This window comes from Podarcis pityusensis (genome assembly GCF_964106645.2).
Source record: "Podarcis pityusensis genome assembly, chromosome: 11".
In the NCBI taxonomy this organism is placed as follows: domain Eukaryota; kingdom Metazoa; phylum Chordata; class Lepidosauria; order Squamata; family Lacertidae; genus Podarcis; species Podarcis pityusensis.
This window is the reverse complement of record NC_138036.1, coordinates 23782322-23807358: the sequence shown is the minus strand read 5'-3', so window position 1 is coordinate 23807358 and position 25037 is coordinate 23782322. Positions and strand designations below refer to the sequence as shown.

Genomic DNA, 25037 nt, shown 5'->3' with positions numbered 1-25037 from the left:
CACAAAGAACATGCAGTAACCCAGTGGAAGGGTGGGTAGGTGGGAGTTTCCTCAAAAAAGAAACTTCTTTTCTTTGAACATCAGACTGCCATGCTGTTCAGTGAACTGATTTTGAAGCATGGTGAGCCCTGATGGTGCAAAGCACCTCTTAATGTGGGTCTGAAGCAAGGGCACACTGTTTGCCATCTCTGCCCCAACACAGGTGATCAGCAGTGCCACACCAGCAGTTTGTGAATGTTCAAGGTACTAGTGCATTTGAGATTCTATGCCCCAAACTGTTGCCATTTTAGATCACTAGAAGTACTATTCCAGCCCAGGTACTTAAAGGTGTGCTTCCAATTTTTGCGCGTGCGCGCACACACACACACACACCTGTTTGGTGCCGGCAAATCAGGGTGACGTGGATTTATTTGCTAACAACTTTATATGAATGTCAAGTGTGAGAGGATCATATTGTGCAGTTGTTAACTGCTGGGATAATTCTGGTGCAAATGGCAGTGGACATCAGTAGACCATTCTTTTCGAAGCTCTGTAATTTCAGAGAAACAAAGAGTGTTTTATACAGAATTTTTGTCTTCTTTGAACAAGGCTGCTTTTAAAACAAATAATGGCTTCTTTTGTGAGAAGGAAAGCGACAAAATGATTGTTCTTGCATTTCAAAAGCTTCGTTGTGAAGTAACGGTCAAAGGCTTCAGACACCAAAATAATCCTGGAAAGTTTTAAGAGATTGTTTAGAAAGCCTTCGGCTTGTTGACCAGTGGAGCAGAGAGAGATGGGTAGCACACCTGGTGAAACTGAGAGTGAAGCATCCACTTTATTTGCTACAGGTGCTGGCCAGCTTACGTACTGTACGGAATAATTTTGCTGCATTAACCAACCTGCCGGATCGAGCACCTAGCAAGTGAGTGTGGCCTTTTCCTCCTTCCTAACGTTTTGAGTTAATGTACCCTTCATTTTTGCTTTATTGCTTTTTCCACAAATAATAAACCTAATACAAAATACAATAAGCAACAACCATAGCAGCTAGTCTGTCATTTCTTGGGGAAAAAGCATAACAGCAGCTTGAAGTTAGAACCACTATATAGAACAAGTTTATAATGCACATTTAAGTCTAGTCCAATAAGTCCCTGCAGATGTTTCTGGAGGTCTGAGGAGGTGGTCTCAATTGATCACCCTGTCATATGGAAGATGAATGGATGTCAAGTGTTGTAATAGGATAAAGGACTCCTCTTGCCTTTGGCTGCCCTGACTTGACAGGTCAATTTCTGGGCCAGAGCAACGGACCACACCTGAGCATATTGTGAATCTGTCGACAGGCCTGCTGCAGAATGCCACCATTTAGCAATTTCTGAATGAGCAGCTACCAGCAGAAATGTCAACATATCCCTTTGTTTTGTGTCATTACTCCGTTCTACCATGTACACTAGCCTTCCTCCACCTGGTGTCCTTCAGCTGTTCAGACTACAACTCCCATGAGTCTCAGCCAGCATGGCTGTGGGCTGATGTACATAACAGCATAGAGAAAGGTCGCTGCAGTGAGCTGGGCTGTACACACGATGAGCCAGCTGCTAGTTCTAGGTTTGGAATGGCTTCTGGCCAAATGCATGTGCTACTCTGTCCATGCTAACCTTTTCCCACCAAGTCCAAAATTGCAAGTGGCATCAAATGCATGGCCACAGATGAAATTGCAACCACATGTTCAATTCCCCCATTCCCTTCCTGATGCCTGTGGCAGCTTAATTCTGTGCTGATGTCATGATCCCTACCCCCCTCCCCAAAAAATCACCAGTGACACTGATAAAAATGGTTTTATGCTGAGGACTTACATTTCCTCCCTCTTTTCTATCAGACGGTCACCCATGTGTAACCAACCATCCATCAACAAAGCGACCATAACAGGTAAGACAACTTAATGTGGCTTGATTTGGTCATACCTTTTCAATGAGATTGTATTGTTTTATAATTCAGTTTTACTAGCAAACCAGTGGTTAAACTAATCCCTTTCCAGCCCTGGGAGGAGTGTGGGGAGCGTTTACACGACACACCTACACACTGCAGCCGGCACACTAACGTGTCGCGACACACGGTTTGGAAAGCTCTGGGCCACAGCTTTCTATAGTCTGGATGATACATAGTTGGTTTGTAAAATACTTGTGGACATGTGTTAACTGAGCATTTTTTAAAGCCCATAAAAGCCTTCTCTTAGCCCATAGCATTTCCACTTCTGTGATAGCCAAGGTATGCTACGGTGTAATTTCCTTCCTGCAGTGGTAGTGGTTGGGTCTGGGAAGCCACCTGCCATTTAAAATTTCACACAATGCCTTGAGTGGTGCTGCATTGAGGCATTGTGGGAAATTAGCATGATGGGCAACTCGCAGCTGTTATTCCCAGTATGCCTTCTGGTCGGGGCAATAATTTAAATGGGATTGAACATGACAGTGAGCGCACCTTGCTGAAACTAAGCCAGGGTTGGGCCTGTTTAGTGCCTGGATGGGACACCACCTGGAAAACCCTTTGTTCTCTGCCTGTATTTTGACTGAGAAATGAAAACTGGGGTATAAATATTGCAAACAAGGAATGCAGAGCTCCAGGCCTGCTAACGTATAGCTGGGCCTGCTGCCCACAAACATGATGTAAAAGGCCATGGAATGTTTATCAGCCAAATGCCTGGTTGCAGAAACGTTTTCACCTGGCGCCTAAAGACATGTAATGAAGGTGGCAGGCAGGCCTCCCTGGGGAGAGCATTCCACAAATAGGGAGCCACCGCAGAAAAGGCCCATTCCATGTTGCCACCCTCCGGACCTCTCATGGGGGAGGCAACTGAAGAAGGCCCTCCGATAATGACCACAAGGTTGCTTGCACATGCGTGGGTGGAGGTGTGGTTATGCGGTTCCTCCAGCAGTCCAGCCCAGAGCACAAGCCTGGGGAGAGAGGGGGTGTCAGCTACTTAATTGCAAGAAGCGTGTATGTGCAAGTTCTGTGCACTTTTGGAGCTACTGTAAGCAAATGCTTAGTCCATAAAGAACTAGAAACTACCAGCCATTTGCCCTCCTTGATCTGGGTGTGCTCGGGACACCGCTTTTGAAAACTGTATTGGTTACATGAAGTCATGATGATGGTGATAATCCTCCAACATTCATGGCAGATTGTCGACCCCATTGTTTTCAGTAATTGAGACTTCGACTTTTGTTTCAATATGTTAGCTTTGCCTCATTTCACCTTCCATGGAATGGAATAGCAATGTTTGTGTGAGAGAGGGGTTGCCCCTTTACACACACCTGGGAGCGAATTAAGTGTTTGCCAGTCTGATGCCCAAACTACGTGCGACACCATTCACACAATTAGGGACGGCCTGAGTGGAGGGTAAGGCTGACTGGATATGCACCACATCCATGGGCAGAGGCAATATGCTTCTGAGCACCAGTTGCTGGAAAACAACTGGTGGGGAGACGACTCTTGTGCTTAGGTCCTGCAGGCAGGCTTCCCATAGGTTTTTGGTTGGCCACTATGTGAAGAGGAGGCTGGACTGAACAGGGTCTCCTTATGTAGCTTTAAAAAGTCGATTCTTACTGTGTGTGGCTGTACCAGTCCTAATCAGGACCTGGTGAGAGAGGTAGGATGCCTTAACCCTTGGCCACCACCCCATGCTCTTTCTGTGATTGAGGCATCAATTTCTGCAATTTACTTTTTAAAAGCCCTTTGCTGCCATCACTAATTGTGCGAACAGCATCTCATCTAGCTTGGCCCTCAGTTACTGGAAAAGCCCATCTTTGAAAATGCTATTGTTGCTAAATCAGTGTAGAAAATGCCTTGGTACTTGTCACAGACAGGAACTCTCAGGTTTATGGTTGTGATTAACTTTTTAAAGGATGCCCTCGTCTGCGCTTACCGCTTTATATTATGCATGATTAAAATTCTGGTCTAGATGAGTCCACAAAGGCGGCTTAATACAGGTGAAGCTACATTTTAGCTTCTTGTCAAACCCCTGAGTTAAAAGATAATTCAGCACCTTCATAATTTACATAATTTACAATGAACTGGTGGATGGGGGTGCGCCCAGCTCACCTCATCACCCTTGCCTCAAGAAGAATATTGCAGAGCTGGGAAAGGTTTAGAGAAGGGCAACCCCAATGATTAAGTGGATGGGGCAACTCCCCTATGAAGAAAGATTGCAACATTTTGGAGCTTTTGAGTTTAGAGGAAAGGCGTGTAAGAGGAGATGTGATAGAGGGGTATATACCTAGTGTGAGAAAGCTCTACCTGGAGATGCCAGAGCTTGAACCAGGAGCCCTCTGCATGCAAGGCGAGTTCTCCCCCACTATGCTGTGGCCCTTCTCCATAACACTAGTGTGGTGGAATGATTAGAATGTTGGACCAGGACTTTGAAGAGCAGGGTTCAAATGCCACTGAGTCATGGAGCTCACCGGGTGACCTTGGGCCAGTCACCATCACCTAGCCTGACCTACCTCAAAGGGTTCTTATGAAGATTAAATGGGGAGGAGGAGAGCCACGTACACCACCTTGAGATCCTTGGAAGATAAAGGTGGTATAGAAATGTAAGCAACAGCAACAACAGTAGTGAAGCCGAATGTTTGAAGATTCAGGACAAACTAATGAAAGTACTTCTTCACACCATCAAATATGCTGCTAGGAGAGGTAGCTATGGCCACCAACTTACATGGTTTTTAAAGAGGATAAGGCAAATTCACAGAGGAGGTGGCTATCAGTAGCTGCTGGTCACGGTGGCTATGCTTTGCCTGCACAGTCAGAGGCAGTAATGCTTCTGAAGACCAAATGCTGGGAATCACAGGTGGACAGAGAGTGTTGTTGTGCTTTTCTTAGGCATCTGGCCGGCAACTGTGAGAATAGGATGTTGGCCTGGATGGGTTGTTGACCTGATTCAGAAGGCTTGTCTAATGTTCTCAGCTTTTGTGCCATTCCTATAACAGCTGTACGCAGCAAAAACCACATACCCCATGCAGTTATTTTCCTATGCATGTATTGCATGTATCAGTATGAACTGATCTTATGCTTGGCTAGTCTGGAACCACTCATAGTTTATAGTATGGTTGGTATTAATACCTTTCCCACTGCTGTAGCCAGTCCCTTTTTCTGGGGGTACACAGGGGTATGCATGCTCCTAAACATTTTGTGAATCTTTGTACTTTTGTCCATTTACTGTATTTATTTTTCCCAATTTGAACTATAAAATGGTGATTTTCTTGAGTCAAAATGAGATTACCCCTAAACATTTTTTTAGAAAAAAAGTACTGGCTGTAGCTAAGGGTAAGAACCAAACAGCCCCTGAAGGTTTATTGTGGTCCTTTAAATTAGATACCAGCCTGACATTTTCTCTTTGTTTTAATTCCTTGGAGTCCTCAGCAACTTAAAAGATTTGTGTCCATAATCAATAAGTGGTTTTTATTGCTGCATTGGAACTGCATTGCAAACTAGAAAGTCCTTTAAGAGACTTTTTAAAAAACTGTTTAAAAAGGGAGGCAGTATGGGACTTAGTACCGATTTTCCTCTGGAAGAATCACGCAGGCCTCTGTAATGCCTTCCTTCACTTCCGTCAGAAAACCTACCAGTTTTACCAGGCCTAGACTTCAAATTAACGGGTGTGCTTTGGTGCCTGAACGGTTTGGCTCCAGCATGCTGAAGGAAATGTGAAGCCAACCCAAAGCTGTGAGATGTACCAGAGGTTTGGCTCAGATGGTCCTTTGCCTGAACTGGTGGGCCCATCCCTAGTCATAATGCTGCATTTGATGTTATAGGTGTTACCATAACAACAGACTGAGTGGCACAAGCATAGAATCTCTCCTCGGGGCACATAAAACCCTGGTAGCTGTGGCAATGCACGTTATATGAGGGCAGGGCGCCAAGGAAGGCAGAAGGGATGGTGCAGGCTTCCCTCCCCTTCCTACACCAATTTAGAAATTTGGCGCCAGCTTTCCTCCTCGCAGATTATTGTCAGAGGTGTTTGAAGTGCCGTCTTTTGCTGCTAGTAAGTTTCCCTGCTGTTGCTCTGCCTCTGCAGGCCGGGGAACCAGGACAGAGAAACAGCTGTACAGGTGAGGTCTCCGTTTGTCTGAGGCCAGAAGGGCAAAAATTAAGAGCAACGCCGGCCAGGGCCAGGAAAGACAAGAGGGGAATGATGGGAATAAAAGTCTGGAGCCCTTCATTAGGGAGCCCAGAATAGTGAAACACCTCATGGAACCTGATAGTATCTCCAGCTAGTATCTGAATTTTGCCTGAGTATTTTCCATTGGATGTGTGTGCAGAATTGTTACAGAAAAGCTGTAGGCTGAACAATGCAAAATATTGGGAGATCCGTGACTGATTTGTTTATTTTTAGTTGAAGTCGGCTGTGGTGGGAGAGGGCTTAGTGCAGGGGAACTGTACTTAACCCTTTCCCATGGGGGCTTCTCCTGGTCTAAATTGCTACCCTGGAGCTTCTATTTCCACCGCAGTCTACCCCGCTGGTGTGCCCAATGGCATTCTCAATAAGGGGGGTATCCCGTTCCTTCTGATCCATGACCACCCCCACTTGCTGACCCCATTTCCCTCTTCTGTTGTTTGTACTGGTGGTAACTGCAGGCTGTGAATAGCACCTGCATATTCCGCCACTCACAGCATGCCCCAGCTCTGTATCTTCTTTAAAATCTTACTGACTTGTCTTCTTTGCTCTCCAGCCAAAAAGGTGTTTCCCCCCTTCCAGTGAGTCATAGTTTAGGTTCACCGAAGCGTGCTTATTAAATAAAGCCTTCGGTGGATAATACACGTTGGGCACAGTCCAGCCAGAGTTAAGCACTTTTAAGCCTCATTTGTTCTCAATGGTAGAAATTTAAACACTTGGTTTAACTCCCTCCAGACCAATGGGATTCTGATGCTTGACTTTGACTGGATCATGCCCATGATTTGCACTGAAGCAATAAAACAAAATGCTAAGGCTTAAGGAGGTTTCATTAAAGTTTCTTTTTTGTTGGCATTTTCCCAACTGCACTATGACTTATTGGGTATTTTCTGTGCTCAGCTCAAATGGCTGATTTTGATCTATAAAGTCTTAGGTGGTTCAGGACCCCACTATCTCAATAATAATAACAATAATGACCATTTCCCCCACATGGACCAGCTCAGACTCTGTGATCTTCATCAGATGCCCTTTTCTATGTGCCTCACCTGAGGGAGGTGCTAGGGGTGAGCACATTGTGCATTCAGTTTGTCAATAATACTACTAATAATAATAATAGTTAGTCCACTATTTTTATTATTTCAAGACTGTGTAGGCTGTGTTCTTTGCCATCGGAATGGTGCCTAAATGTGGCGTATATCCAGGGAAAATGCCATTCAAATCACTTTTAAAAATTTAAAACATACACCAAAACAAAATGCAGCTTGATTAAAACATAGCCAAAGAAAAGATAAAAAAAAAAACATGTGCAGCAGCCAGAAAACAAGCATAAAACAACTTTGGAAAAAAGTTGCACTTTGACTAAGCACCGAAAATCCAGCAGATGAATAGCCGGGCATACTCTTGGCAGAGTATTGTACTGTGTAGCCCTGTGCTCTTACAGGACTGACTTCCATACAAAACAGGGCATGGGGCATCACTCCCCACATAGATATAATGGAGCAGGAAGGAGGGGTTCCTAAAGTGCACAGACCCCAGTCAGTATTGATTAATTTAAGCCCCAAGCGATGGCATTGAGCTTGATGGTACCAAGCAACTGAAGCCATCACTTGTGAGTTAAATTCAAGACAAATGATTCCCCCCCCCCCCACACACATACATGCATTTTAATGTGTTCATCAGCTTACCTGTACCTGGATATCTGGGCTATCAAGACGGTTTCTTGTGAAGGGTTCCCTGATCCACTAAGTCATACTGTTGCTCTCCACTGTGATCTCGGAGCAGTGCAAGACTGCAGGTGCTTGGGGTTGCAGGTGCTTGCCTAGGGTTCGTATTTCCTTTGGAATGAGGGAGAGCAGAGATATTTGGTTTATTTACACATATATGCAACCTGAGCCAACGATGGAGGGGCTCACAGCCTTAGCATCCCAAGAGGGTCTTGCTTTTCCCATAGCCACAGCCTTGGATTCAAACAGAAATCAAGCATCGCTCTTGCTCCCTCTGGCTTGTGGGCCTGCTGCTTCCAGCTTCTAACTCCCAAAACTCCTAACAATACAATCATCTTGGCAATGCTGTAAAAGGTGTGTCTTTTTTAAAACCTGCATTTAAGCTCTAATGATCAGTGGCTATCATTTCTGTATCTCATTCAATTCCCACCTTATAATTTTGTATGCACACTAACTAAGATTTCACTCCTTGCCATCTGATGACAGGGGCTCAAGTCCACGAAAGCTTACGCCATAATACATTTGTTAGTCTTTAAGGTTCCATTGTCTCTCGAGTCTGATGGAGTCTGATGGTTGTGATTAAAGGGAAAAATGGACTGCAGCCCAAAGCATTCTCCAAAGTTAATATGCAGTCACTGTGTGCCTCTTCCATGGCCAAAGATTATCAGTTTAAAGGCTAGGGGAGTGAAATTGCACCACCATTTTCATTTAGGGCCCTCCCGATGAAACCAGTTTCTCGCAGTTGAAAGCAGCTGTGTGGTGTTCTCTTCTTGCTGGGATACTTCCACCACCTCAGACCTCAGTTCAGCAGAAGTAGGAAGAGAGGTTGCAGTTGTGCATAGTACTGCCCAGAATAATTGGGAAAGGTGAACGCTGAAAATGGCAAGAACTGCCCTTCCTGCCTCTCCTCTGTCTCCTGTCTTTTTATAAAAATACATTTTTTAACCTTTGTAGTTATGCCAAAAGTCTTGAAAATATGTGCCTGTGCTCAGACTGCAGAGGGCAAACAGTAATGAACAGTTTATTATTATGTCGGAATCTCAGAGGTCTAAGTCATTCTTGTACTTCAGCTTTTCATCAACTGACACAGGTCAGTTTGTTCACAGTCATCTCTTCCTATTCTTGCCCTCTCTTTATTCTCTCTTTTTTCAAATTATTTTTATTAATTTTCCAAATTATTACAAATCAAACAATTTTACTTTAATTTAATGCTACTTCTAAAAAATCAGGTTTCCTGTTCCTGTTGCAAACATATGCCCTCTCTTTAGTCTCTTCCTAGTTGTTAAAACTTGGACTTTAAGCTCTTCTGGACTGCCACTGTCCTATTCTTTATTTTTCTGGCAAATGTAGTAGTAGTAGTAGTAGTAGTAGTAGTAGTAACGATTGGGCAGCTTCGAACAGAATATTAAAAACACGATAAAACATCAAACATTAAAAACTTCCCTAAATAGGGTTGCCTTCAGATGTCTTCTAAAAGTCAGATAGTTTTTTATTTCCTTGACATGTGGTGAGAGGGCGTTCCACAGGGCGGGCGCCACTACCAAGAAGGCCCTCTGCCTGGTTCCGTGCAACCTCACTTCTCGCAGTGAGGGAACCACCAGAAGACCATCAGAGCTGGAGCTGCTAATGTAGCTGTTTGACTTCACCCCTGGAGGAGCACTCCGTTGTCTCTTGAGACAGATGGATGCCAACAATATGGCTGCAGTAGAAATTGATTACTTGAGTAAAAGAAGGGCACTTTCTTTTTGCCTTCTCCACTTACATGGCAAATAGTAAAATACACTTACAAATCCATGAGAGGGCAGCAGAGAGTAGAAGATTCCTTTCTTGTAGCACTTACAGCTGTTAATTCTGAATTTCTGCAGTTTACTGTGCCTTGAGAATAGAAAACTGGAGAGGTTTAGTGGCTAACATGGTTTTAAACAAAGCAGTGCTTGTAGGTTCTCCCTCCTCGGTGCCCATCTCTATGTATTTTAAATACAGAAAATAAAACTGCTTTGCAAAATGTATAGGAGCTATCCCACAACCTAAGAAACATAGGCCCCACTGGAAATTTACTCTCTAAATATCCACACCATCTCTTTCCTGCTGGATAGGCGACTTTTGTGAAATCCAGTTCTGGAGAGGAGCAGCTGAAGAGGTTGACTTCTCACACACCATCATAGGTGTAGCAGTTATCATGCTTTGAGACCAAGCCATACATATGTTATTGCTGATTTAAGTTCCAAAGTGCTATCATTTATTTTATTTATTATTTCACATGGCTTATATTCTGCTTAACTGTAAGAAAACCGCAGAGCAGTTTACAAAAAGAATAAAGAATAAAACAATACAATTATTGTTTAAAACAGTCAAAAGGTAATTAAAGTTAACGATAACCTAAACACCAAATTAAAAACACAGGACAGCTCCTATAATTAAAACATTTTTAGCAGTACAGTGAAGGCACCTGCCTGATGTCTGTCTTGAGAATCACAACTATCAATTCATCAATTTCTCTTTCTCCTCAAAAACGCTTTCTTCAAGTGTGTCAGATTCAAAGCTACTGAAGGATTTTTGCTTGTTCGTTTTTTAAAAGGCAAGAGGGCATGAAAAGATATGAAATATGTGGGGATTTCTTGCTCAAAGATAGATAAAAAAGAGGGGTGTGTGATATTTAGTAGAAATAAGAAGAACGCTGGTGGATCAGAGCAATAAACTATTGAGTCCAGCATCCTGTTTTTCGTTGTGACTGTCCAGGTGCTTGTGGGAATCCCAGAATTTAGGGGAATTTAGAGAGATCTGGACATTCCCTGAGGCTGTTATCACCACTGATAGACCTGACCCCCATAAATTTGTCTAACCCCACTTTAAATCTATCTAAGCTAGCAGTCATCACTGCATTGTTTGAAGAACCACTTCTTTTGTCTGCCCTGATGAATGTTAAAAGATTACAGCTGTCTGTTTGTTTTTTTGCGAACTTCTTGCTGTATTTGGGAAACAGGAAATAACTCAGAGGTCAAATTGTGCAAGGGACTACCAGCTTAGCCTGGCTTGTTAAAATTCCCCTTCACACTAAGCCCTTTTACCAGGAGCCTTTACTGAGTAAATTAGTTCTCTGAAGATCCACAAAAAAAAACTTGACAGGGGGAAAGGGTGGCCTGGAGGGGAAGCCTAGCGTAGTGTGTGCCAAAACAAATGACCAGGAAATTCTCCCGAAAACAGTTTGACATAAACCAAGTTGCACATCCTGACCAAACATTATTCACGGGGTGTGGAAAGGTCTGACACACAGAGGAGAGAGATCCAGCTGGGACAGGATCCAACCGCGGAGCTGGGAATGCAATGCAATAGGTGGTGCTTTTTTTGTTTTAAAGGGAATGACTGCCGTGAAAGCAAGCGGGACGGAGGAAAGGGAAACTGCCAAAGACATGGGAAGCAGGGAAAAGCGTGACTTATTTTGTTGAGCAAGAACGAAATATGAAGCACGGCTTCTCCCTTGTATGTAGCAGAGGTTCAGAGAGAAGGTTGTCTGAGGACACCGCAGAGCGGGCAGTCCCCTTGGTCAGACTTCGTTCTGCATCTATCATGTTACCGAGCAGGGCTTTTGATGATGGAACTGTGTGTAATATCCCGGGCCTTTCACTTTGATGGGTAAAATGTTCCAGATGTTGATCCTCATCTACTGCATGAGGACATTCTCTCTCTCCCTCCGCCCCCTCCCTGCTGTTTTCCATAGCGCTGGTTTCTCTGCCACAGTTTCTCTGGGTTTGCATTTGCAAGAAAGAAACAGCAGTAAAAGTTTTTGTTTGCCAATTATTTATATTTGCTTAAATTGCAACGATTGCTCTTTGTTTGCTCATACTTTCCTGCCGTCTGTACGAGCTAGTTTTCTGTGTGAAAATCGGTTTGTTTGTTTAAACTGTATTTGTTTTGTAGGGAAATAATTGAAGTAAAATGCATATCAGAGAGCTGACTCCACTCTGCGTAGGATAACGTGCTAGAGGTTCTGCTCCTGAAAACCCTTCCCAGAACTTTGATATTACTTTTGAGTGTTGTTTCCAGCTTTTGCCAGGGTTCTCTCCTCTATGCCCCGGCCTGACCCTGTTTCAACTGGAACATCTAACAGCTTAGAACTGATTGGCTGCAGTACTCTAGATAAAACTGCTGAGCCACAATATTTTATTTTGCTAGTAAAATGTCATGTGATTTCAGACTTAACGACTCCCATCTGTAGAGCTTGGGTGGCCGGCTGAAAAAGTGGACAGGCCTCGTGCACCTTCATTAATAGGTTGTGCAGAAGAGGGGCATTTCAGCAGGGCAGGAGCGGCTTCTCTTTTTTTTTTTTTTTTAAAAAATGATATTTATTAAAATTTCAAAAACAAAAAATTACATAGTTAAAGAGAAAAGAAACTAGGAAAAATATATATATATTAAAAAAACATACAAAATACAAGGTACAGGAAAAAAAATAGAAAAGAAACACTTAAAAACAAATTAATCCTTCCGTATCTTACATTTCATTTCCTTGCTTCTCTGACCTCCTCTCACCTCCCTTTTTTGTATTCCAGTTCAATTGGTTAATTCAGCAATTCCTTTCCCAGGAGCGGCTTCTCATATGGCCCACCCAGAGAGCGGCTGGCGATGGGAGAAGTAGCAGTCAGATGCCCATGTCAGCAGTATGGTCCAGTATGCCCACCAGAGCGGGTGCTGGTTGCTGCAACCTTATTTCGTATTTTTAGAAGCATTTTGTGGTCAGGGAGTGGCCAGCTAGCTACATACTTCAGGGGTGGATATTGGGGGGGGGGGGAGCTAAGGTCCAGCGTAACCCATGGGCAATCTTCTGAGGGGGCTGCATGTCTCAGTGGGTGTGGCCAAAGGGGGTGTGTCAAGGAATGCTGCTTGCAAGGCTGCCTTTCCGAAGGCTGTCCCGGCAGCTATTTTACACTCTTTTACAGAATTGTTGCTGCTGGCGTTGTTATTTCTTAGTTGCTTGTTACCCCAAGATCTCAAAACAATTTACAACACATTTATACACACACACACACACACACTTACACGTATACACACACAGAGCATAGCATTTTTTAAAAAGCCATTAATTTAATATAGATGCATGAAAACATGAAAAAAAAATCCCCATAACAGCCCCCTAATACAAGGAATATAATCTCAGTCTATCAAAAAACTGAATTATTATTTTCAGTTTTTTAAAAATTAAAAATTGCAAACTTTAAAAAACAAAAAAACAAACCACCATCAATTTTTGGACTACAATTCCCAAACATCCGTGACCACTGACAAGGCGCATCCCAGTGAGGAACCTTTAGGAAAAATAACTGGGGGACCCTTCAGAAATATTTTAAAAATGAAAAAGGAGGTATTTTGGAGACCCACAATATTTTGGTATCAAAGCAGGGACCTGTTGGAGCAGTTATGAAGAAGAAGAAGAAGAAGAAGAAGAAGAAGAAGAAGAAGAAGAAATGCAGGTGGAGGAGTTGAGCCCACACAAAAGATTCTTTGGGGGGGGGGGGGACAGACATGGTTTGGCTTGGCATGAACAAAGGCAAGCGCCTGCAAATCCTCCCATATATATAACATTGCCCCAGGCCACCCCATATGCCCTGCTGCCACAAACCGGTGTTTCTGGAGCAGTATTTGATGTTTTGGTTCAGGCCTGCACCACCTGTGACTCACCAAGGGAAATGCAGCCCTCCAGACATGCATGGCAGCTGCTAAAGGGCTGGGAACCTCCTGATTTTGCTACCTGTTGGGGCATACCAAAGAACAACAACAACAAATCCAGGGAAAACTGTATGTCAAGCACCTGGCAAGCCGCAGGACACAGAATGGGTATGTGTGTGTGCAAGTGTGCATCGAAACTCACGGCTGGGATATATCTGATTGCCCTTGACGGGAAAATGCAGTCATATAACACAGTAACTTAAATCTGCCCTGTGTCGCTTGTGTACCGCAACTGGAAACAATACATGCAGGATCGGTTTGGTTTGGTGCATTTATTCTTTAATCCTTTCGTCACCACACCATAGTGGTGAATACTTCAAATTTTTTATTTGCTCGTAAACATAAGCAGTTGAGCTTTCACCAGCTCTTCTCTGCAACCGAGAGCCAAATATTGGTTGCAATGGAATGTCTTGAGAAGTGTGAGAACACATGTCCACGTCAATGCTTGTGCCTAGATTTCAATGTAGAGCTTTCAACTCGAAGAGGAACTTCATCAGCCTAATGGCACATCCATAGAACTGAGCAGGGCCATAGCTCAAGGACAGAGCACGTGCTTGGCGTGTAGAAGGTCGCAAGTTTACTTCCTGGTAGCTCCAGTTCTTTTTTTTTTAAAGGAGGACAGCAGAGACCTGTGGCTGAGATCTTGAAGAGCTGCTGCCAGAGTCCTACCTCACTCTTAAAATTTGGTGGTGTCCAACTAGTCCAACCCCTTGCAATGGAATATGCTGTTGTCCCATACAGGGATTGAACCTGTAACCTTGATGCTATCAGCACCATGCTCCAAGCAACTGAGCTATCTAGGCTGTCTCTGTGTGTGTTTAGGCTACTGTGCAAAGGTAAAGTTTACATTTGTTGCTCCACCCACTTTTGCCTCTGGCTCCACCCACCACTGTCTGCTGGAAGGCTGTCCAATAGGGAATGCAGCCCTTCAGTTGAGCAGGGTCTCCCCACTCCTGCCTTATGTGATCTAACATTCAACAGTTGGGCTTTTGGAACACGCAAGTGGCTGCCTTTGGAGATCCCTGCAGATCTCTTCCTCCAGATTGATGCTCCATTGAGCATTCCTGGAGAGCAGTGTTTCCCAAACTTGGGTCTAAGGCTGTTTTTGGACTACAGTTCCCAACCATGCTTGACCACTGGTACTGCTAGGCAGGGATGATAGGAGTTGTAGTCGAAAAACAGCTGGAGACCCAACTTTGGGAAACACTGCTGTACAGCAAGGATGGGGCGCCTTTGGCCCTCCAGATGTGGTTGGACTCCCAACACCCATCAGAGCCGGCCACCGTGGTCAATGATTGGGGTGGAGGATGCTGAAGAAGAAGAAGAAGAAGAAGAAGAAGAAGAAGAAGAAGAAGAGGAGGAGGAGGAGGAGGAGGAGGAGGAGGAGGAGGAGGAGGAGGAGGAGGAGGACGACTTGATATCCCACCTTTCACTCCCCTTAAGGAGTCTCAAAGCGGCTAACATTCTCCTTTTCCTTCCACCCCCACAACAAACACTCTGTGAGGTGAGTGGGGCTGAGAGACTTCAGAGAAGTGTGACTAGCCCAAGGTCACCCAGCAGCTGCATGTGGAGGAGCGGGGAAGCAAACCCGGTTCACCAGATTACGAGTGCACCGCTCTTAACCACTACACCACACTGGCAATCCACCCATCTTTGGAAGGGAAGGGGGGAACAAATGACCCATTGCACTGGGCCTCCCTTGCCCGGGTTTGTCATTGGTGTTACCATCTTCCATCCAGGCCTCCATACTTAGGAAAGTTTGCTTCCAGAGAGCAGATAAGTAGTTCTTTTGAATCTAAGAAAAGGGTGCTCTCCTTGCTTTTATCACAATGAAAGAAGTTGAGAGTTAACATAGACCAAGAGGAAAATCCAGCTCAGTTATTGAGCCTGAGCTTGGTTGCTTCTGGGGTTCCAGTCTGGCCTCGTCACTTGACATCTCCTGTCTGTCCCCTTCGCTCATGGAATAATGAGCCGTCGGCAGTAATGAGTCAGCAAAAACAAGTTAAGATTTTCCAGATGGAGCCTCATTTTGCGAACATGTGGTGTTTTCAGACAAATACTGCCAGCCTGTTATAATTTGTTTAGCCCTTTTTGGTTTCCCTTGCTTTATGAACTTTTAGAATTAAGTGCCAGCTAATTACAGAGGTTGGGCAATTGCAGAACATTGCCGGGGAAAGGCGACAGCTTTCCTGCACAAAATGGTACATCATGGACTGTGGCAGATGGGGAAAAGATCCCCAAGGTGGCAGGCAGGCTTGTTTAAGTCTAATGGATCCTAACATCTACATGCATTTTCCACTAGGGCTGCGATCCTGCCATGCATGTGTGGGGAATCTCAAGCCTGGGGTGGGAGTATAGGCTGAATACAACTCTCCAGGCCTCTTTGCCTGGCTCTCCTCAAGTCACTGCCCTCCCAGAAGCACCCAGAGTCCTTTGCCTGGCTGAACTGTGCCCTTAACGCCTGATAATGCCCCTTGCTTGCCTGAGCAGAGGATGCAGAGGGATGTGTGAGTGTGTGCAGAAACTAGCCTGTAGATCAAAGGAATTATTCACATGGATTGCTCTGCTCACATTTGCCCCTGGCCCCACCCACCATTGGCACATACCCTTTGGAAAGTTGCCCAAAAGTGACGCTTGGTTCCCCCTTCCAGCTGTAATACTTGGGAACCAGTCCCCTGGAATTCAGTAGAGTTTACTTTTCTGTGCAGATAGGATTGCAAAGTAAGTTGGCGATGTTTAGAAGTATGTCCGTGCCCCATATAATGCACAGGCTTATCCCGTTCTGTCCTCAAAAACCACCCGGTTAGGTTTCTCGGACAGGATGCCTGGTCCAAGGTCACCCAGGGAGGTCTTTTGTTGAGGAGGAACTCGAACCCAGATCTCTCCAGCCCCAAGCCAAGCAATCTATCTGCCACTCCACACTTCTTCCCACAAGTTCAGATTCTTTAACACAAGGTTTTCCAATCTGGGTTGAGAGTCTTCCTTAGAGAAATCAGTCTTACGCATGTTTTCTCAGAAGCAACTCCAACAAAGCTCATGGAAAATTAATTCCAAATAGATGCAAATTATTATTATTATTATTATTATTATTATTATTATTATTATTTATCATTTATACCCCGCCCATCTGGCTGGGTTTCCCCAGCCACTCTGGGTGGCTCTCAACAAAATATTAAGAACACACTAAAACATCAGTCATTAAAAACTTCCCTAAACAGGGCTGCCTTCAGATGTCTTCTAAAAGTCAGATAATTGTTTATTTCCTTAACATCTGATGGGAGGGCGTTCCACAGGGCGGGCACCACTACCAAGAAGGCCCTCTGTCTGGTTCCCTGTAGCCTCACTTCTCTCAGTGAGGGAACTGCCAGAAGGCCCTCAGGCGCTGGACCTCAGTGTCTGGGCAGATCGATGGGGGTGGAGACGATCCTTCAGGTATACTGGGCAGAGGCCATTTAGGGCTTTAAAGGTCAGTACCAACACATTGAATTACAGCAGGAATTGGGAACATCTGACCCCTTGGGCCCCTCCTTCCACCCCTGAGGATTCCCCTCTGGCCCTTCTCCTTCCCCCCACAACACACTTGTCCCTGCTCTAGGATGGAGAGATTTGGAGGGAGGTGTATAAAACACGATATTTATGTAGCTGGAATATAGCCTTCCATATAAAGCAAAGAGCTATTTCCATTGTTCAAGCCACATTTGCATCTGGCACCTTCCATGTACCTCAGAAGGTTAACCAGAAATGAATGTGAGCCGTGGGCTGAAAAAAGGCTTCCCAATCCTAGTGTCTATGTAGGATTGCCGCCTTAGATGTTAACAATGCTTTGGAAACAATTGTGGAGAGTGAATGTCACCTTTCCCAGCAGAGTGGAAATATTAATACAGCAACAGAACATCAATTTCTAGTCCATCATCACAGAGAACAGAAATAGAATTGTATTTCCAAGCCAATGTTTTAGCATGGAAATTCGCCTTCAGATGTCTTTGGGATTTAGAACACTCTTTGAGAAAAATGATGTTTGAGATAGACATTATTTTCTTATTAGGTTTTTTTTTATCCTGTATTTCAGTGAAATATATTCAAAGAGATTTGTAACTCCCCTGTCCCCAAAAGTACAGTACACAACAACACCCATTCAAAAAATATAAATGCACTCACAAACATAAAAACAATTGGTGGTAGTCAATCAAGTTTTCTCAGAGTTGAACCACTGAAATTAATGAACATGTCTGTTATTTCAATGGGTCTACGCTGAGTAGAATTTAGCTGAGGGCCACCCAATAGACCCAATTCCTAATTTGTGCCTTGTATAGGAGGCAGAAGATCACTTAAACATTAAAAGCTGGCTTGAATAAATAGGCTCTCAACCTGTAGCTAATGAATCTCCCGCAGGTGTTTTCCACAGTTTTGGTACCACCACCAAACAGTTCCTGTCCTTTGTTATCTGCTCAATGGTAGAGAATGCTCCCTGCTTCGGACTTCACCCTCCAAATCATGGAGAGTGACAGGCATAGAAATGCAGCGGGTGGAGCTTAGCACACCAGGGCCGGACCATCTATGAGGCAGACTGAGCAGCTGCCTCAGGCAGCAACATACAAGGGGTGCCCCTCTGCTGCCACTAGAGAAGTGAGGCTAAGTGGCTATGGTGGCTTTTGGGTTCCAACCAGATATTTTGAGAGCCCTGTGAGATCATACTTGAGAGTGCCTTGCTTACTAGGGTCTCTGGAAGGTTGTGTGAGGCCTCCTCGTGATCTCGTGGGGCTCTTGTGAAATCTCGCTGGAAGCTGCAGCCACGTGACCCTGGTAAGGAAGTCTTTAGTGGGGCAGGTGGGTGGCACTTTCCCATTTTGCCTCAGGTGGTGAAACAGGATGAGCTGCCTCTGCCGTGCGCCCTACTCACGTGTCGGCATCACGGCCGAATAGGGCGTGGGTCTTTGTTGTGTATAAACTTTGCTGTTTGGTCAAGACGTACATATCCCACCTTTCATCATAAGGAATTCAAGGCTGCTGAGAACAAAATTGCACCATAATGCAGCCATTTAAAATATCGATGGCACAGCTTTAACTACACCAGTTATTAAGGCACAAAAACAGTGCTAGTAAAGAAATGAACAGTACGCCAGCAGCAGGTATAAGTTATTCTAAATCAGCAGATAAAAACCAATACAACAAAACAGCTGCCCATAAAACCAAAAGCCGCCTTGAAAAGGAATAATGGTTTCATTAGTTTCTGGAAAGCCATGAAAGAAGGTCCAGGACATGCCTCCCTCTGGGCGGAGTCCCAGAGTCTAGGCACAGCCACAGAGCAGGCTTTCTCGCTGCTCCCATCCAAGTGCATACTGGGGGGTGTTGGATCAGGACTTGAAACGTCATCGCCAGTACCATGAATTCTGCCCAGAAGCAAATCACAAGCCAGTAGGACTGCTTGAGCGAGGGATTCACATGCTCCCTATATCCTGCCTCTGTTAACAATCTGGCTGAATTCTCGACCAACTGTGGTTTCTAAGTACTCTTCAAAGGCGGCTCTGCATAGGCTGCATTGCAGTAATTCAGGCATCGTATAAGGAAGGCATGCGTCGCCATGGCCGGATCTGCACTCTCCAGACCAGGCATAGTTTGCGCACCAGTCTGCCTTGCACCAATTACGCCTGATCTCCTGTGTGCATTTGACCTCTTTGCAAGAAGACTTATTGTAGTAGAGTCCATAAGCGTCACCTCTGGGATAGATCAAAGGGGCTGTTATTACATCAGAACCTGCATAAATTGGGGGTATATAGTTGAGCTTCCAGCTGTCACTCCTTTTCATGTGGGATTCAATCACATAGCAGCAAATTCAGGTTGTGTAATTACAGCTGATTGAGAGGTCTTGTGCAACAAACCTGCTTCCCCAGAAATTGGAATTTTTGCGATAAGTGACAGGAAAACGAAGCTGAAAGTTTGGCACAACACTTGCTTTGATGCAACCGTCACCCAACCTGCCCGCAAACAAATGAGAATGGATGTTCTTTAAATAGCCAACACCATCCAATTTCCCTGCAAACACATTAGGATGACTGCTTTATAAGCAGGTCTTCTGGATGTGCTCAGAGGTCTTTCATACATACATAGCCCTTGCAGAGAAAACCTATGATTCTCCTGCTGTTTTGCTTTCTGCTTTTTCAAACCCTTGACATTTTGTCACATTCCCGCTTCTAGCTGGAGCCACACAATAGGGATTTAATTGTGTTAAAGCCTCATGCTGGCTTTGTCCTTTCTGGTCTTACGTGCTGCAGACACTGCAGTTCCACGTCACATCTCCATCTATGTATATAAACGGCCTTGACCTTTCTCACTGCGCTGCTAATTCTGAATATGTACTTCCACTTTGAGATAGTTACCCCCACCCCCCGCTACTCTGCCAAGCATTCAGCGGTGCTGCTGTCACACTTGCACAAAACCTGAATGCTGTCGTGCCAGGCATTTTCACAAAATAGCAGTCTCCATATGCACCACTGAAATTAAGTACAGTGGTGGGCGTCTAGAACTGGACCCCAATCTCACTGAAGGTTCTTCAAATCAACTGACTTAAATCTTGTTCTGCAGGCACATGTGTGTAGGTTTGCATCTTACCATGAGATAAAGTTCCCTATTTTAAAACCAATAGCTCTGGGCTCAATCAGTTTGTGTTAGTCGTGAATTGAACATGGCTGCAACGTGCTTCTGATATCTGTGTTCAAAGAATGCTAACGTGTATATGTTTGGAGAGGCGACTGTGTTTCGGCTGGCATTTAATGAGTAAATCACATGGGGATAAAGGCATGGCAGTGTCAGACCCTCTGTTTAACAAACCCTTGGAAAGCACAAATGCATTCCATTGCCTGTTCTCTGTCATTTGTTTTCTTAGTTCTAAATGGCATGTATAAATAATAAATCCTCCCATTGACTATGATATTATACAGTTCAGGTGTAAGTCTGGATGCAAGAGAGATGGCTGGGATCTTCACAAACCAATGTTTTAAATTTAATGCATCTTTAGGAAGCCACATTCTGGGGGAAAACATCTATAACAACAACCCAAAACAGCAAACGCTCCACGTGCCCAGCAGAGGAAGCTGATTCAACTGCTAAAACTGGGTTGGGGAGTGAGGTTGAGTTTTAAAAGAACACCAAATTAGTGAAAAGAGATAATGAAAATCAACAGAGAGTAGAAATGGATCTCTTTCACTGGAACTTGAAAGCAAAATCCAGCATTGCCATGCCAGCATCCAGGCAGGAATTCCTTTTCACTCATCTGAGAGACCTGAGACCTAGAATGTGCTGTAAGAGAAGCTCTGTCACCTGAGAGACAAGCGTGCTGATGCTAAGGAGCTTTAGGAAGGGAAAAGGAAGGCATTATATAAGAGAAAGGGGCTAATTCCCCGGCTAAGGTTATCCCTTTAATTGGGCAGGTTTCTGCACACATCCATATCCTAAACTCTGAGGTCACAGAAATCTAAGCTAACCTGAATGTGCCAATTATGTGTCTACCAGCGTTTGATAAGGTGAGCATTTGCAAATAAGGGCATTTGTGGTCCAGGTGTGATCATGCCACATTTATGGGGGTTTCAGGACGTATCGGTATATAAAATAGTTCTATATGCCCAATAGAAAGCATTCTGACCCATTTGCCACCACTGCATACATTTTAAGCTTCCCCCAAACCTTTAGATTTCAGAACATCAGGAGTTCAAAACCCACTAGCCCAACTTGCCAAAGCCGTTTTTTAGAGAAACAATATTGTGCCAGGTACATTCGAGCTCCAAATTTAGCTCCTCCGTGTTTGCAGAATCCTGTATATTAGCGACAAGGGCTGGGGGGGAGGACATTCGTGTTGTAAGTAGCTTATTTCGCTCTTCTTTTTCAGCCACGCATAAACTGCAGCGGTGTTGCTAATTACAATGATTTCAACAGCGCTTTTTTAAAAAAAGAAAAAAGTTGATTCTCTGTAACCCTTTAAAAAAAAAAGCGAGCGCCCCTGCTTCTTTAGACTCTAGCAGCCTGGCCGACCCCTTCCACTGGAAGGATCCAGTCCGGAGATTAGCAGAAGCACGAGCCCGCTGAACAAGAGTAGCCTCTGAGGGTTTGGTTTCTGATGTCGCGCTAAGCATGATAAGAATGCCATTGACGTCAGCAGAGGCATCAGCAGGGAGAATAGCACCCCTGCTCTTCAAACCACACCAGGCAATTGCAGCGCTTTTGAAAATTAAAAGCCGCTGCTCGCAGGAGGGGAGGGGCGCTCCGGCTCCAGCTGAACTCTCCAGTTGCTTCTGCATTTCCTGTAAATAAAGCCAGAGAGGGGGAAAGCTGCAGTGTATTGATGAAGGCACTTAAAATCCGGGGGGGAGGCGGTGAAGCAAAGGGGGAGAAAGATAATTTGATATATATATATTTTTGTAAGCCCTTTGTTGTTGTTGTTTTCTAGGAAAAACGCAAGCTGTGCCACCCATGTGGGTTGCTGGCTGGAGCTGCTTGGCCACCAAAGAAAGCAAATTTCAAATTCCCCTGAATAGTAAATGGGTTGGGGTTGAGTCAGAAAGATGTCAAAGGCAGGCATGTGCTGGAAGCTATCTGGAGTCCCCTGCACCCTGTTCCACTTTTGAAAAGGTCTCGAAGAAATGGTGCAGTGGATGGTATGCGCTCTCTCTCTCTCTCCCCCTCCCCCCAAAAGCCTTTATTCTTGTTCGCTGCACAATAAAATAAAATGCCTGGAATCCAGGGAGAATAGAACTGTGACCATTTCTTGAAATGACCTTGGTGGTTGTTGTTGTTTAGTCGTATCCGACTCTTCGCGACCCCATGGACCAGAGCACACCAGGCACTCCTGCCTTCCACTGCCTCCTTTAGTTTGCCCACGTTTATTCCACAGAACGGGGATGCAGGTGGCGCTGTGGGTTAAACCACAGAGCCTAGGACTTGCCGATCAGAAGGTCAGTGGTTCGAATCCCCGCAACGGGGTGAGCTCCCGTTGCTCGGTCCCTGCTCCTGCCAACCTAGCAGTTCGAAAGCATGTCAAAGTGCAAGTAGATAAATAGGTACCACTCCGGTGGGAAGGTAAACGGCGTTTCCGTGCGCTGCTCTGGTTCACCAGCAGCTGCTTAGTCATGCTTGCCACATGACCCAGAAGCTGTACGCCGGCTCCCTCGGCCAATAAAGCGAGATGTGTGCCGCAACCCCAGAGTCGGTCACGACTGGACCTAATGGTCAGGGGTCCCTTTACCTTTTATTCCACAGAACTAAAGGCAAAGTGCATAGTTCTCCTCTCCCCCATTCTTTCAATCACCAACAACAACCCTGCGAGGGAGCTTAGGCAGGAAGGTAGTGAGCCAGGCACCGAAAAGCCACCCAGGACTCAGTTTGTAAGGTTATTTTTCTGTTTCTGCATGTGCTGTAGAGGGAAGTGAGGGGCAGATGGGGATCATCAACCCGGGCAGGGAGCCTATTTAGGAGAAGGAAAACTCTGATCCTAAACCTCCACTGCCTTGTGGGATATCTTTGGAAGAAGAAATGCTAAGGGGTAAACCCTAGACAAATCTGAAGTGGTGTCCCTAAGATGGTTGCCCAGCGCCTTGTGCGCCTCCTCCCAGAAACTCCTGCAGCCAAGCTGGTGCTGAATATCTTGCTCTGCTTTCCTTTGGACCACATCAGTGAGGTCGAGATGGGGGTCTTGTTGTCTGGGCAGCCCAGGACCTCTATACACACTTGCACCCTGGGGAGATCAGTGCTGCGAATGCAGCAATTTGATTTCACCCCCAGAGGCACACGCCATTGTCTCTCAAGACAGGCGGATGCCAACAAAGGCCATAACAAACTTGGTTGCCTAGTGAGTTTGATGGCTGAGTGGGGCTCTGATTTTGCATCCTCCTAATCTGACGCACTAGCTGCTATAACAGGAGTACAGGGTGTGTGACATGAGAGCCGACCACATTGGTCTGAGTGATATGACCGCCCCAGTGATGGGGCAGAGGATGAGATTGGCAGTTGATCAGCTTATGGGCTCAAAAAGAGACCGTGTCATGAAAGCACCACCTTATCCACCCAAAACAATCCGGATCATGCACACGTTTTTAAGAGTTCTTAATGCTCTAGGAGTTCTTAATGTTGCTCTTTGTTTTTGGAGTCAGTGGGGCTGCAACAAATAAGAGCAGCATGAAACTTACTCAAGCATCAAGGCCAGAAAAGATACTTCAAAGGCAGCACTAATGCATCTAATACTTAACTCCAAAGCGGCAACTGAAGGCTAGAATCATACGTTTCTGAATCACCTTAGGAGAAAGAGCAGGGTTGGGGTCATGGGCATAGCCAGGGAGCAGCTGCCCCCCCATCAAATAAATAAATAAAAAGACTTAACCAGCTGACCAATTGCATTGTAGATAACTTGGTTCTGCCCCCCCCCAAAAAAAACATATTGTGAATACAGCAGGGTGATTCCCATAATAAACAAAGCCACTTCCGGACCTGGCCAGGAGGTGGGGTTGTGGGCTTCACGCGAGAGCAGGGGAATCCTGGCCGCGTCGTCTGCCCAGCCAGCCAATCGGGTGGCTGGGGGGGCGTGGCCTGCCCTATTTAGGGCCGGCGCGGCCAGGGCTCGCCCTCTTTTGCCGGCTAGCCCCCACATTTTTCCCACCTTCCCTCCCTTTAGGTAGGCTTCTGACTTTGCTATGGACTTCGGTCTGTCGCCGCAAGGGGCATGGTAGGAATTTTTCCCAATTGGCGATTTGCGGCCATTTGGTTTTTCGCCTACCTCGTAGCAACTCGTCACAACTCCTCGGCATTGGCAGTTAGGCATTGGTAATAAGGGGTTAAGAGGATGTGGGGGGGAAGGAACACCATCACCTCCCCCCAGAGAGCGAAGGGTGGTCCGATAAAGGACTCTGGGGGGCGTGGCCCTGTCCGAAGCCTATGGAGGTGTGGGCCAAAGGCACGCCCCCGAGCGGTGACCCGGGGGAGTTCCTAGTTGACGTGCCTCAGCAGGAGACTCCCCCTCTATGGTGTTAACCCTTCCCAGTCTTCAGCAAATGAGCTGAAGCCGGATAGTCGATAGGACCAATGCCTAAGCCAATGCCTCTCATTCCTGAATTCAATAAAGTTGTGGCCTAATTCGCCCATTAAGGTTAAATTCTGGTGTCCGGTGTCTTTATTTATCCTTGGTGGGGGGCGGGAACTCGCCACGCAATTAATATGTTAGTGGTAACCACATGTTGCCTGAATTGGATGTAAAACTCCAGGCAACATGTGGCCAAACTCCCTCAACCATGATTCTAATAACCATCACTTTGGATGCCCAAGCACACAAAGGTTATTTTATATGGTGGGTTACTTTTCTCCAGAAAGGAAGCACCTCTGGGTTGTTTTCAGCATGCATTGGGAAAACCCACATGTACCGGTCTCGCTCCCCCTCTCCCTCCTTCCTGTCTACCATACCTCATAGGGGTGTTGTA

At 45.4% G+C, this 25037-nt stretch overlaps 1 protein-coding gene across 10 annotated transcripts in view; it reads left to right on the top strand.

The window, feature by feature from the left end:
* Window positions 1–25037, top strand: part of PDE4D (phosphodiesterase 4D) — a 622159-nt gene that overhangs the window by 514841 nt on the left and 82281 nt on the right. For 9 of the 10 annotated variants that reach the window (XM_080972591.1, XM_080972594.1, XM_080972600.1 and 6 more), the window contains 2 exons: window positions 828–901; window positions 1850–1899. In XM_080972591.1, coding sequence (XP_080828717.1) covers window positions 828–901; window positions 1850–1899 — 124 coding nt within the window. The remainder of the gene's footprint in view (window positions 1–827; window positions 902–1849; window positions 1900–25037) is intronic. The other variant, XM_080972593.1, reaches the window with a different exon arrangement.